At 47.9% G+C, this 11,566-nt stretch overlaps 6 protein-coding genes across 6 annotated transcripts; 5 read left to right on the top strand and 1 right to left on the bottom strand.

Annotated features, from left to right (window-relative positions):
* Positions 1–290: 290 nt before the first annotated feature.
* Positions 291–1,287, top strand: EV420DRAFT_138145 (uncharacterized protein). Its single transcript, XM_060468986.1, has 5 exons — positions 291–657; positions 711–873; positions 929–976; positions 1,029–1,051; positions 1,101–1,287. Exons 1-5 carry the CDS (start codon positions 427–429, stop codon positions 1,236–1,238), a joined length of 603 nt encoding a protein of 200 aa, XP_060333697.1. The 5' UTR covers positions 291–426; the 3' UTR covers positions 1,239–1,287.
* A 933-nt stretch (positions 1,288–2,220) lies between these two features.
* Positions 2,221–4,693, top strand: EV420DRAFT_1528046 (P-loop containing nucleoside triphosphate hydrolase protein). Its single transcript, XM_060472488.1, has 17 exons — positions 2,221–2,527; positions 2,578–2,642; positions 2,695–2,780; positions 2,832–2,940; positions 2,993–3,009; positions 3,062–3,141; positions 3,191–3,197; positions 3,243–3,280; positions 3,331–3,365; positions 3,417–3,637; positions 3,685–3,791; positions 3,849–3,951; positions 4,007–4,022; positions 4,072–4,303; positions 4,352–4,386; positions 4,441–4,447; positions 4,497–4,693. Exons 1-17 carry the CDS (start codon positions 2,351–2,353, stop codon positions 4,647–4,649), a joined length of 1,488 nt encoding a protein of 495 aa, XP_060333696.1. The 5' UTR covers positions 2,221–2,350; the 3' UTR covers positions 4,650–4,693.
* EV420DRAFT_1528039 (RanBP1 domain-containing protein) lies at positions 4,694–5,752 on the bottom strand. Its single transcript, XM_060472487.1, has 5 exons — positions 5,644–5,752; positions 5,467–5,564; positions 5,249–5,400; positions 5,065–5,193; positions 4,694–5,012 (listed from the first exon to the last, which is right to left on the bottom strand). Exons 1-5 carry the CDS (start codon positions 5,677–5,679, stop codon positions 4,816–4,818), a joined length of 612 nt encoding a protein of 203 aa, XP_060333695.1. The 5' UTR covers positions 5,680–5,752; the 3' UTR covers positions 4,694–4,815.
* On the top strand, positions 5,753–6,794 carry EV420DRAFT_1305343 (COPII-coated vesicle protein). The gene is made up of 6 exons (XM_060468474.1): positions 5,753–5,957; positions 6,004–6,057; positions 6,106–6,245; positions 6,301–6,338; positions 6,385–6,587; positions 6,636–6,794. Exons 1-6 carry the CDS (start codon positions 5,823–5,825, stop codon positions 6,663–6,665), a joined length of 600 nt encoding a protein of 199 aa, XP_060333694.1. The 5' UTR covers positions 5,753–5,822; the 3' UTR covers positions 6,666–6,794.
* A 57-nt stretch (positions 6,795–6,851) lies between these two features.
* Positions 6,852–7,845, top strand: EV420DRAFT_1266560 (KptA family-domain-containing protein; the record flags this gene model as incomplete). The annotated part of the gene is made up of 5 exons (XM_060467339.1): positions 6,852–7,094; positions 7,147–7,320; positions 7,375–7,465; positions 7,517–7,594; positions 7,643–7,845. 5 exons carry the CDS (start codon positions 6,852–6,854, stop codon positions 7,843–7,845), a joined length of 789 nt encoding a protein of 262 aa, XP_060333693.1.
* Positions 7,846–8,557: 712 nt separating this feature from the next.
* EV420DRAFT_1665595 (uncharacterized protein) lies at positions 8,558–11,426 on the top strand (the record flags this gene model as incomplete). Its single annotated transcript, XM_060478975.1, has 11 exons — positions 8,558–8,842; positions 8,910–9,031; positions 9,100–9,166; positions 9,221–9,376; positions 9,426–9,633; positions 9,700–9,875; positions 9,919–10,099; positions 10,153–10,295; positions 10,349–10,504; positions 10,555–10,749; positions 10,782–11,426. The coding sequence occupies 11 exons, from the start codon at positions 8,558–8,560 to the stop codon at positions 11,082–11,084; spliced, it is 1,992 nt and encodes a 663-aa protein (XP_060333692.1). The 3' UTR covers positions 11,085–11,426.
* Between the last annotated feature and the right edge of the window lie 140 nt (positions 11,427–11,566).

The following is an 11,566-nucleotide window of genomic DNA, read 5'->3' as shown; positions in this document are numbered from 1 at the left end:
CACGTTTGTGGGTACGCGATCCATCACAGTTATCCTCTTTGTGCTCCGCAGAGGAAAGGTGCTGGTGTTTTCTTCCCATGAAAGCTTTTTGTGCTTCTATCACCGCGTCGGTCTTGTTGGCCGTGCTTACTTCACGGTCTCTGCGGGATGACATGTTCGAGCCTGAGTTTGAGTTCGAACTCACCGGCTCAGGCACTCCCAACGCTTATGACCATCAAGGAACTGACTGTTCTTACATGCAATTGCTTACGCTGGAAGGCAGACATGATCCCCACGATCCACGCTCAGGTACTGGCTATGTCGGCATAATAATATACCCTTAGAAATGCGCTTGCTCAGGACCTGAACGCGTCTCTATAAATTGGAGGGGGATTGATACTTTTCACCCAGCATCTTGAGCTTCATCCAAGGTCTTCATCTACTACAATGCGCTTCTTCTCTACTCTCTTCGTAACCGTTGCGACCGCCCTCACTGTCCGTAGTGCGGCGTTGAACGCTACAGCGGCTCAGGTTTCATCAGACCTCAGTGTCAGTCTGAACAAAGGCAACAACTATGGTGCTCCAATCCCACCCTGGAAGTCAGGCTGTTCGCCAGGATGGTACTACGGCGACCACCCCGACTACCTGCAGATCTCCGTGCCTTGGTTGAAGGATAGCGTAGGTTTTACAAGCACGCTTCCAAGGACAAACTCTAACATATGTCTATATAGCTTATCTGCTGGCTCTTGGACTTGCTGCACCTTGGTTTCCTTTGCCCCAATCCTCCCCACAACCCCCCTGCCAACGATGGCTACAAACAGGTGTTCTACAACTACACCGGGGCTGTCCAAGCCGACGACTACTTGACCTACGGACTGGTTGACACCGTCGAAGGTATGCCAATTCACAACCCGTTTTCCTTGACCGTTTCTCACACTGATCCGTTTAGGCTGCAAAGACATGTGCAACAGCGTTGATGGATGCAACTTCATTAATCGTAAATCTTGCTTTTTCCGTATATCTCTTTTTCCCTGACTTGCTTAATACAGCCTACTACGATGTTAACGGAAAGGTACATTTGATGCAATGCTAGTACTATCAGATCCTGATCGCCCCCACAGAACGGAAGCCCGCTCTTGACGTGCTCACTTTTCACCAAGTGCCACGGTGTTGAGGATGCCGATAATTTCGGTGGTCAGACGCAGCCTGACGGGTCCATCGACTACATTACCGACAGCGCAGGATATTGCAAGGTTTGATTAATTCATTAGGCACATATAAATGGTGCCAATAGGACATAATATTTTCTTCGTGGTTTTTCGAGTAGTCTGACTGTTTACGTACTGGGTTGTGTTCTCACCAACAAAATAACCATATGCTTTCTTTTTGTCTCATCAGAAATTCAAGGGAAAATAAAGAAGGTACCAAGAGGACTTGACGCGCCCTACCCGGAACCATATGAAGCTGATACGGACCTGGATAATTAAAATCCATTTTATCCGGGAGCTGTATACTTAGCTGAACACTCGAGCAAGGTAGATAAAAGGGTACGAGAATTTCTACACGCGTGCAACGTGCAGGTGATCAAACAGCCAAATTTCAGGCGCACTCTGAAAACTTCCTACACCGTCCAAGACTCCGAGGACGCGAAGTTGTAGGTATTGAATATTGATCCGTCAATTTCCAGGACAAACAACAAAGGCAGTACACTAGCAGGAACTGCCATGCAAAGGGCGATCATTTTCTGCATAAAGATCCTTCCATACCGCAAAATTATGCACCGGCTGTGCGATATCTATAAGCCAATAAGCTTCTCTCGGGATACTGACATGCCAAGCAATGAAGGCCGAATGGTCTGTCTGGCTCCGTATGTTTGACAGTAAATTCCAGCAATAGAAGGGGCCTTTCGGAGATTGATGGATGCCTGAACTTCTACACTGAGTGCGGAAGTCCTGGAAAAGGTGCGCTCAAAGAACGCTCGAGGGCGGAGCACCACGGGAATTGTAAGGTACGTACGTTCATTTACGCAAGCTCGATGACTGTCAGTAAGAGGAAGATTTCGTAGATCACTTTAGAAACAAAAGCTTGTCCGCTGCCACCGCGATCCCAGATGTGGCCTTAAGAGGTTAAAATATCGTCGTATGCCTTTTAGTGCATTAGTGATTCTGCTAATGAACTGACTGGTCTAGGAAACAAGCTCTTGTGTTCCAAAAGAAATAGCCAAGTTTTGCAAGTTTAGTTGGGTATGGTCTTGTGAGACAAAGATAATCCCGATTCAGCCGATGCATAGAAATAGCTCGGCCGAATCGGCCCGGCTCTACCGATTACTCCTTCCTCCACGACGTGGACGCAACGCCTTTAACCATCTGCTATGCTCGGACGAACATCGTCTCGGGTCATCGCCAGCGTCGCTCATCGACCACGGCGACCTCCACGACCTTCCCTGCGTGGTATTCACACTCAACCAGCGCACGAACATCCATCGGAGCACAATGACGACCAACCTGTAAAGACGATCCCTAGCTTCGGTTCCGCTACGCCCCGCCAGGTGCTCAAAGTGCTCTCTTGCACCATTACTGCGGCCTGATCTGCTAGTAGCTAGTCGAATACCTGAATCAATTCGTCATCGGGCAGGAGAACGCTAAGAAGGTTCTTTCGGTTGCGTCAGTAGTATGCTTTTTCAGATGGCTGCGTCTTTTGTTGAATAGGGAACAGGATATTCAACCATTACAACCGTGTCCGTGCCAACAGGAACCTCTTCCAACCAAGGGGTGCACGGATGACAGACCAGTTTGATGATGGTACGAGTCTGTTACCTTCACCGTCTACTCTTGCTTTATTACATTATTCAGTTGTGTACCCGACTAATGTGCGCCCTATACGCAAACCGATTACAAACGCTTCATCCTACATGTCCCAGACACCATTTCCATTGTTTGAAAAGAGTAATGTGCTAGTCATGTAGGCCCCATCCGCCCGACTTGTTGGCAACGATTCCTCACCGTTGTCTTAGAGGACCTACAGGATCAGGTATTGTCTTTACAGAAACTTCCTTGTTCTTTGAGACTGAGGGCACGACAAGGTAAAACCCTTTTGGCTCGGACACTCGCCAACGTTCTCGATGTGCCGTTCTCGGTCAGCGACGCAACATCGTTCACTCAGGTATGGAATGTGGTCATATCCTTGGAATTTGCTCATGTCTCGCCATAAGGCCGGATGTAAGCGCATCAAATCCGTCAAGTCCCTCTTCTAACGCATTATAGATGTCGGCGAGGATGTGGATATGGCAATACAAAGACTAGTACGTTTATTTTCTTCACAACTCATTCCCTAAATAGAAAACAACACCAGCTACAAGATGCCAATTATGACCCAGTACGAGCGAGGTTTGTTGCTTTCACTAACAGTAATCTTGGACTTGATCTTTATGTATTCAGCATGGGTATCGTATACATAGATGAGATTGACAAGATTGCTCGGCGGAATGGGTCAGGTATGGAAGGTTCAAGAGATGTGTCCGGAGAGGGTGTCCAACAAGCACTCCTCCGTATGATGGAGGGTTCCGTGGTCACTGTTCAAATCAAGGGCGGCGAGGCACACCCTCCTCCCGACACGCAATCAAGAAATGGACAAGGCGCACCGAGTCCCTCTGTCGCCCGTGCGTCGAATCTTACAGCAGTTATTCCTTCATTCACGCCCTTCTAGCAGCGAAGAATGATATATACCACATTGATACCTCGAACGTGCTGTTCATATTGAGCGGCGCGTTCGTTAACTTGGACAAGATTGTGAGACAACGGGTATCGAAAGCTGTTAGTTCGCGTCCCTCATCATATTTTTCATTATTCTCCGTCTGAAACACTCCTCAGTCAATAGGGTTCAGCGCGTCGGAAGACGACGGTCCTGCTGTTCCTTTTTTCACTCCCAATCGAAAGGCGAATACGTCTATTTTGGAGTTAGTGGAGACACCTGGTAAGCCACGAAACTATGGCACGATTAAAATATCCTCCTATATATTTTCACACAGATCTAGTCCAGTATGGGTACGAATTCACCTGACCCTGTTTGTGCCAATCTGATGCTCTCTTACAGCTTCATACCGGAATTCATCTCCCGCCTACCGTCCATCACGACATTGGCGCCACTCACAATACCTGATTTGCGGAGGATATTGACGGAGGTCAAAGGGTCTTTGATGTCACAGTACCAGGCTCTGTTCGGCTATTCCGGTGTCGATATACGGTTCACAAGCGCTGCGATTGATGAGATATGTCGGAAGGCGGCAGACAAAAGTGGCGGAGCAAGAGGATTGAGAGGGATCATGGTTTGTTGAATTGTTCTCTATTCAGCTTGATTCTGACCAGTTCTTCAGGAGAGCTTGTTGCTTGATCCGATGTACGAAGTTCCGTAAGCCTTTTCCCCTATCCTCTTAAAAATCTATCTGAACGATGGTCTTCACAGGGGATCGGTAGGTAGCTTGTGTTGGACAAGTTGATTAACTGACAAAACGAAATCAGGACGTTCGTCATGTTCTGATAACGGAAGATGTTGTAAAGGGGAAGACCAGTGCCTTGTATTGGCAGAGAAGTGAAGGCGCCGCTGTGGCTTTTCTGAAAGCTTGGGCAGCAGAGGAAGCCGCGTATGGTCGTAGGGCAAAGGGGAACTCGTAGTGGGTCATTGTAATCGCGTACATGTATAGGGATTGTAGACATTAGTGTAATATTTAATGATATAGTCAGCATGACCTTTGACAGCACACAACGTTAATGGATCATAGTAATAGAAATCACAGGTTCGTACGGGATATACATTTCGTCAACATCGCACATACAAAGACTAATCCTCCTTCTCTTCGTCCTTCTCCTCCTCTTCTACTTTCTCTGTCTCTACCTTCTTTTCTTCCGCTGTTTCTTCTTCCTTCTCTTCTTCCCTCACAGGCTCTTCAGCTTTGGCAGGCTCGGCTTCAGCACCAGCAGCTAGGTTAGCATTTGTCTTCTGCGCCTCTTCAAACTTTTCCTTGAACTGGCCAGCATCTATGGGCACCAATGAGATGGACAAGAGAAAGCTATCGCTGATCAAACGTACTCTCAGAGTTAGCAAATCGGATAGCGAGCGTCTCGGCGGTCGGAGGGCTCTCTGCATAGTCTGCAGCAACCTTCCAAACCCAAGATCGGTCCGATCCGATGTTCGGCTGGAGACGCATATCAGACGTAACTGGGAAAGTACGCGTTAGGGCGAGTTTTATGGATGAGCTGGTGGATTGACTGACTGGCATGGTTGGCGCAGACCTTGAGGGTCTTATCACGTCTCATCACGAGTCTGACTTTCTTGGTCTCCTTGTGGGCCAATAAACGAACGTCACCAGTGCCTCGTTCCTTCCACTCTGACGACGAAATGTCGAATCTAAAGAGCTTTGCGCGCCTGGGAAGCAACCGGCCGACGCTGTTCAGTAGGGCTGTAGGACAGAGTGGTACAAGCCCAACTCACATCTTGAAGAGCACATCCTCGTCTTCCTCCATGGTTTTCGTGTCCACTTGCTCAGTAAGCTTGATAACGGGCTCGAAGTGGACATCGGCCTCTTCTTCCTGCAGAAAGCAAAGAGAGTCAGGATTGCGAAAATAAAGGGGATCCTCGTTGATCAGAGAGGATAAAAAGGATACGTGCTTTTGTAAAGACGCTCTCCTGTTCAGTGCTTGCCATGATAGAAATGCGATTTAACGAGGATGGACCGGCACAAGATGAATGCACGAGCAAAAGGACCAAAACAGCAAGGTACCCCAAAAGGGAAGACCCCTGATACCGCCCATTTGTTGCCACGACTCCTTGCTTCATCTACTACCACCATGTCTCGTCCAACGTATACCCAATGCCTCTGGCTGGCCCTGTTTCTCGCCATCACTGCTGTTCAGGCCCATATGATTGATGTCGTTGCGGGCAAGAAGGAGTGTTTCTTTGAGGACTTGCATAAACAAGACAAGGTGTGTTGCGTATAACTGATTCAAGTTCCCTCTAACCATGGACCAGATGACGGTTACCTACCAAGTTGGTGATGGAGGACACTTGGATATTGACTTTTGGGTGCGAAAATTGTCCTCGTACATTGACATTTCTCATTCGTTTGCACAGCTAACGGGCCCTGGTGGAGGCGTCCTCGGAAAACAAGTGAAGCAATCCACTGGCTCACTTTCGATAACTGCAGAAAAAGATGGACGACACGAATACTGTTTCTCAAATCAAATGAGTGCCATTGCCGACAAGCTTGTCAGGTGCGTGTACTCTGCCATCTTTCGGCATACAATTTTCAACATACCTATCGTCTAGCTTCAACGTTCACGGTGTCATCTATGTTGGAGATGATGGTTCGTTACCTTTTACCAACTTGTCATCTTCCTGACTTTTGCCCAGATGTCGTCGCGCCTATTGAACGGGAAATTCGTCTGTTAGCCAGTGGGCTCGCCTCTGTGAAGGATGAACAAGAGTACATTGTTGTACGAGAACGCACACATAGAAACACCGCAGAATCTACCAATTCTCGCGTAAAATGGTGGTCCGTGCTACAAGCTATTGTCCTATTCTCAGTTGTAGCATGGCAGGTATACTATCTCAAGGTGAGCTACTTCATTCCTCTGCTTTACAGTCGTACTTATTCCTTTTAGTCATTCTTCGAGGTAAAACGTGTAATATAACCGTTCCATAATATCAACCTTCTGCCATCTGGACTATTGACATTATCCCTTTGTAAACCTGTAATTTTAGAGTGAATAACGCGAGGCTAGCAAGGTCAACGTCAATTCCTGGCAGTAGTCTTTTTTTGTAAGGACCCCGGATGCACCCAAGTCGCGCTGAGTTGTGCTGACTAAGAGGCCTTACTCATGCAACGACTACCAGGGCCATGCTCAGCCCATATTTTATACCGACAACTTACTACTACTGCTCCCATTCATGCGACACCCAAAAGGCGCCCTCGGAAAGGTTACCAAGGCGAAGAGAAAGGTCATGGCCCTGATATCACTCGTGTGCAAATATCCAAGACAATGTCCTACCTCCTCCGACACGGTGCCGTCCAGGAAGGAATGCCTATGCGTTCAGATGGGTATGTGCGAGTTACGGACCTCGTAAGTTGTATGGGAATACATGCGAATCATGCCTCATGAATGTCGCCTCCAGTTGAAACATCCAATGCTTAAAAGTGTCGATTTTATGACCCTAGAGCAGGTCGTCAAAGAGGATGCGAAGGGGAGATATCATCTTATGCTTGACCCAACGGTGGACAAAGTGACTCCGAGTTCAATGTCGGTGGAGCATTGGTGGATTTGCGCGACGCAGGGCCACTCAATATCGGTGTGTGTACACCTGTGCCAACAGATGTTTCCTGACAGTATTCAAATGAAATAGACGGTAAAGCTTGACTTGGAGCCTATACTGTCAGCTGCGAATATCCCCATGGCCATACATGGCACGACGGAGAAGGCCTGGAAAACAATAGGTGTGTCCTGCACGACATGTTACCCTCCTTTCTATTGAACCAGATGAACAGCCGTCCATGGTATCTCACGCATGACGCGCACCCACATCCACCTCGCCCAAGGTTTCGATACGGACGGCGTTGTCAGCGGTGGGGACATTTCCGAACAAGAGACTGGCAAAACTCACATCATACCAGGCATAAGGGATTCTTCAAGAATACTCATCTACATTGACGTTGCGAAGGCTATGGAAGCGGGAATCAAATTTTATCTTTCGAAGAATGGCGTGGTGCTGACTCCGGGGAATGAGAGTGGCTATCTTGAACCACGGTTTTTTTATAAAGTCGAGCGGGTGGGAAGGAAGTTTGTTCAGCTACCGTTGGATTCATCGGGTCCCTAGGACTGCATGAGATCTTTCGTCTTCCGCACAGTATTCGACACACTCCACTCTATCCCGCTTTCATGCTTTCTAGGCTGCTTTCCAATGTCACTTCTCATTTACTTGGTTATAGTGGGTTTCTCTATCTTGGAAGTTTCCGCCAGTCGGTGTCGTCTGCTCCTTCGCATGCTTCACTCGCATGTTATCGGAGACTCCAGAGCAAGTTATGACGAATTCCAAGTCTGCCATCAACGGTTAGTCACGGTACGACACGGCTATACAAAGAGACCAATGACATTCCAAAGATTCGGGAACTCGACTTTACCATGCAATAGCATCGAGTAAGATAAATCAGCTCGCTTTCGATGGATCAAAAATGGAAAAACTTCGAGTCTCGATCATGTGTAGGGCAAAATCCATCGTTGTCCGGTCCTGAAGAAAATAATTTACATAATGACTGCACAGTGCATGCTACATTCGCGCATTTTGGTCGCAAAAGACTGTCAGTATTTGATGCTCTCCGCGTCCCTCTTTCTCATCTTCAGTTTCTACTATAGATAGCAACTTTTCTGAGCCACTCCGCTCACCTCCGCCTTCTGCAAGTGGCAAGCCTCAGTATCGTTGCAGAAGTCAGGCAACCGATAAATATTTGACGCAAAACTTCCAACAAACTTCTGCAAAATATAAACGAAACACTTCGACAACCTCTACCATACTGAAATATAGTGGCACCATGGAGACGCGTAGAGCCGACGCACTCAGAGACCTTGGTCAGGTCCCCGAGGTTTCTTTGGAGTATTACAAGCGATCTATTCTTCCACATGTTGCCTATCGAGACCATGTTGAAGAGATCATTCATGTTCTCGAGGACGATGGGGTACTGAAGGTATTCGAAGGCGAATCCCGAACACGATGGGCGGATTTCCCTAATGACCCCAAGCATAGCGGCATTGCAGAAAACGAAACATTCAAGTATATGGCGACTATTGCAGCAGCTATCGTCAAAGCGGCTCAGCAGGTGCTTCCTGGAGATCGGCAACCTACAACGGTTATGGAGTGCAAACCCGACGAACCAGCTATTTTAGAAGGGCACAATGATTCATTCGCCTCCGATGGACACTATAGACTTCTCCGATCCAGATGTCCCAAGTACATTCCAAACGCGAGGTCTAGTACGGTTGTGGACGCGTCTACTGACTTGGACACCGTGAGTAATATCTTTGTATTTTTTCTCGGGCACGCTCACCTCATAGTGGCCTGTGTATGATATAGCAGTCTTGCCTGCGATCGGCCAGCGCTAGAAGAATACAAGCGTGGCGACCACAATGACGACCAAAATGATGTAAGACTCAACCACTTTTTGAATCTCTGTCCCTCATCTGCCTTGGTCGAATAGAATGTCGCAAAATTGGTTGGGAACGTGTCTCAAGCTATGTATGATGACCCTACTCGTCGCTTCATGTTTGGAACGACTATTGAAAATGCGACGGCTCGTTTCTGGTTCTTCTCCCGAGCCATCGTCCTTGTATCTGAATCATTCAACTTCGTCAAGGTTACTGTCTGTGCGTGATCGTGGATGTTGTTGCTAATAAAATTTCTAGGACTGCAACCATTTGTTCCAGCATGTGCTTTCCTTGTCCTTTGCGACTGAAGAAGAACCTGGCTATGATCTATCCGTTACCCGTATCGCTTATCCCCTTGACGAAAATCCCTCAGCACACATCATCCAATATGATTATCGTGTAGGCGAGAACACATACCGGACCATTGAATGTCTCACCTCGTTCCGCGCAAGTGGCCTTCTGTCTAGTGCGACCAGAGTTTGGAGGGTCCGCCAGCTCAATGACCCAGACTACTGAGAATGTGCACTCAAAGATGTGTGGATACCTTCTGACGCTAAAACGGAACTCGAAATCCAACAAGAGATATTTCGTAGTATCGAGGAGAACTGTCTAGACATTGACAGAGAATATCGAAAGCATTTTATGGATGTTTTGCAGTGCGGTGTGGTGCAGACCTCTCAGAACCACGACGACGATATGCCGGTCATTGTACGTGCGCCTTTGGAGCAAACAGGTGACCCTCCAAAGAAAGAAAAGATCTGCCGGTGTGCCTACGGGTGGGTGCTACGTTAAACTAAAGGCTACTTCGGAATTGGAACGTCTTTACAAAAGCAGGAAACACGTTCGAGTAGTGTTTGAAGATGTCGGAGTGCCTCTTAGCAAAGTGCGGCAGCATGATGTCTTGTTCACGGCTCTCGCAAACGCACTGAAAGGTAACGTACTAGCGTTGTTGTCAATCACTGTCATTGACAGAGAATCCTTGCAGGTCTTCAATACATGTTTATGGGCCATTACGTTCATCGGGATATTTCCGCCGGCAATATCCTTCTGTGTGATGGAATGGCGAAGATATCTGACCTTGAATACGCCAAGAAGTTCCCATCTGGCCCAAAAGACGATCCGAAAACAGTATTCGTGTACTGTTCTAACTTTCGGGCTTTAAATTTACAACTGTGGAATAGGGCACTCCGGTCTACATGGCCGTAGAGGCGCAAGATAGAAGATATTTCCTCACTGTCGAAGAGCCGAAGCCGGTGCGCGGGGAACCTCCTCAGCCTCCGGTGCGTTCGATCTTTTGCACAATCACCTACACGACGTGGAATCACTTTTCTGGATCGGTTTGCACGAACTATTTTCAACTGTACCAGCGACGTATACTGAGGCACAGCTTGCGGAGTGTGGACTGCAAGGCCAGTTATTCAACGCCATTTTTCCCCGCTGTATGGACGGTGGAACTGCTCGCCGTCGCCTGTTTTTCTCTGCGGATTTCCAGGACGCGGAGGATATTTTATCTGTGGAATACAAGCCTGCCCTGGAGCAGTTTATTTACCTGCGGAGCGCCCTGGCCTACAAGTACAACCAAGTCCGCAAAAACCGAACTTTCCTCAACACGAGAATTTCGACTCGGTCTATGCCACGGACGATCCTGACATGGTTGCTTTTCAAGCTTTGGTTGATGCAGCATATAATGGTGATACGCAGCTGTTACCCGAAGACATTGGTATCATCGTACCATGGCGGGCACTAGTCTTTAGAGAAGAGAACGGCGATCGGGCAGGCAATAGAATTTATGCTGATGATGGATCAGGCCGTTCAGGCTGTGGACATGACGAGGAACCACCTCACAAGAAGCGGCGTGCAGGAGGGAATGCGAAAGAGAGGAATTTATCTCTCGAGTTGTCTCGAAGAGTAGTGTGATGTTGACTCCGGGAAATGAGAGTGGTTATCTTGAACTACGGTTCTTTCATAAGTCGAGCGGGTGGGAAGGACGTTTATTCAGCTGCCATTGGATTCGCCGGGTTCATAGGTCTACATTGCCTCGACACCTCCCACGCAGTGTCACACACCATTCTATCTTGCCTTCATGTTTTGTAGGTTCTTATCCAATGTCACTTCTCGTTACTTGGTTATTGCGGGTTCCTATGTCTTGGAAGCTCTCCTGGTCGGTGTATCGTCTAAAGGGGGGAAATTGGGACTCCAGAGAGAGCCATGTCCAATTCTCAAGTCTGCTATGCAGTGGCTGACCACGTTGACCAGTTAGAAGATCCCTAGACTCTCAATTTTCCCATATACTTAACGATGTCGAGTCATTAGGGTGGTTTTGCTTCTGCTTTCGACGGGTGCTGTCATTTTTGGCGAGCAACTCCGAGGGCTCGTAAGGTTCCCATCGAATTCTCTCT

The sequence above is a fragment of the Desarmillaria tabescens genome (assembly GCF_030435595.1).
Source record: "Desarmillaria tabescens strain CCBAS 213 chromosome Unknown EV420scaffold_10, whole genome shotgun sequence".
Taxonomy (NCBI): domain Eukaryota; kingdom Fungi; phylum Basidiomycota; class Agaricomycetes; order Agaricales; family Physalacriaceae; genus Desarmillaria; species Desarmillaria tabescens.
This window is presented reverse-complemented; position numbering and strand designations above follow the sequence as displayed.

Excerpts from the sequence above, each read along its gene's own strand:
- EV420DRAFT_138145 (XM_060468986.1), top strand. The coding sequence starts at position 427 with ATGCGCTTCTTCTCTACTCTCTTCGTAACCGTTGCGACCGCCCTCACT. Across the intron at positions 658-710 it reads TGCCTTGGTTGAAGGATAGC|CTTATCTGCTGGCTCTTGGA; the intron begins GTAGGTTTTACA and ends ATGTCTATATAG. Across the intron at positions 977-1,028 it reads TGGATGCAACTTCATTAATC|CCTACTACGATGTTAACGGA; the intron begins GTAAATCTTGCT and ends TGCTTAATACAG.
- EV420DRAFT_1528046 (XM_060472488.1), top strand. The coding sequence starts at position 2,351 with ATGCTCGGACGAACATCGTCTCGGGTCATCGCCAGCGTCGCTCATCGA. Across the intron at positions 3,281-3,330 it reads ATATGGCAATACAAAGACTA|CTACAAGATGCCAATTATGA; the intron begins GTACGTTTATTT and ends AAACAACACCAG. Across the intron at positions 3,366-3,416 it reads TATGACCCAGTACGAGCGAG|CATGGGTATCGTATACATAG; the intron begins GTTTGTTGCTTT and ends TTATGTATTCAG.
- EV420DRAFT_1528039 (XM_060472487.1), bottom strand. The coding sequence starts at position 5,679 with ATGGCAAGCACTGAACAGGAGAGCGTCTTTACAAAA. Across the intron at positions 5,565-5,643 it reads AGGAGAGCGTCTTTACAAAA|GAAGAAGAGGCCGATGTCCA; the intron begins GCACGTATCCTT and ends TGCTTTCTGCAG. Across the intron at positions 5,401-5,466 it reads GAGGATGTGCTCTTCAAGAT|GCGCGCAAAGCTCTTTAGAT; the intron begins GTGAGTTGGGCT and ends GTTGCTTCCCAG.
- EV420DRAFT_1305343 (XM_060468474.1), top strand. The coding sequence starts at position 5,823 with ATGTCTCGTCCAACGTATACCCAATGCCTCTGGCTGGCCCTGTTTCTC. Across the intron at positions 6,246-6,300 it reads ATTGCCGACAAGCTTGTCAG|CTTCAACGTTCACGGTGTCA; the intron begins GTGCGTGTACTC and ends CCTATCGTCTAG. Across the intron at positions 6,588-6,635 it reads GGCAGGTATACTATCTCAAG|TCATTCTTCGAGGTAAAACG; the intron begins GTGAGCTACTTC and ends TATTCCTTTTAG.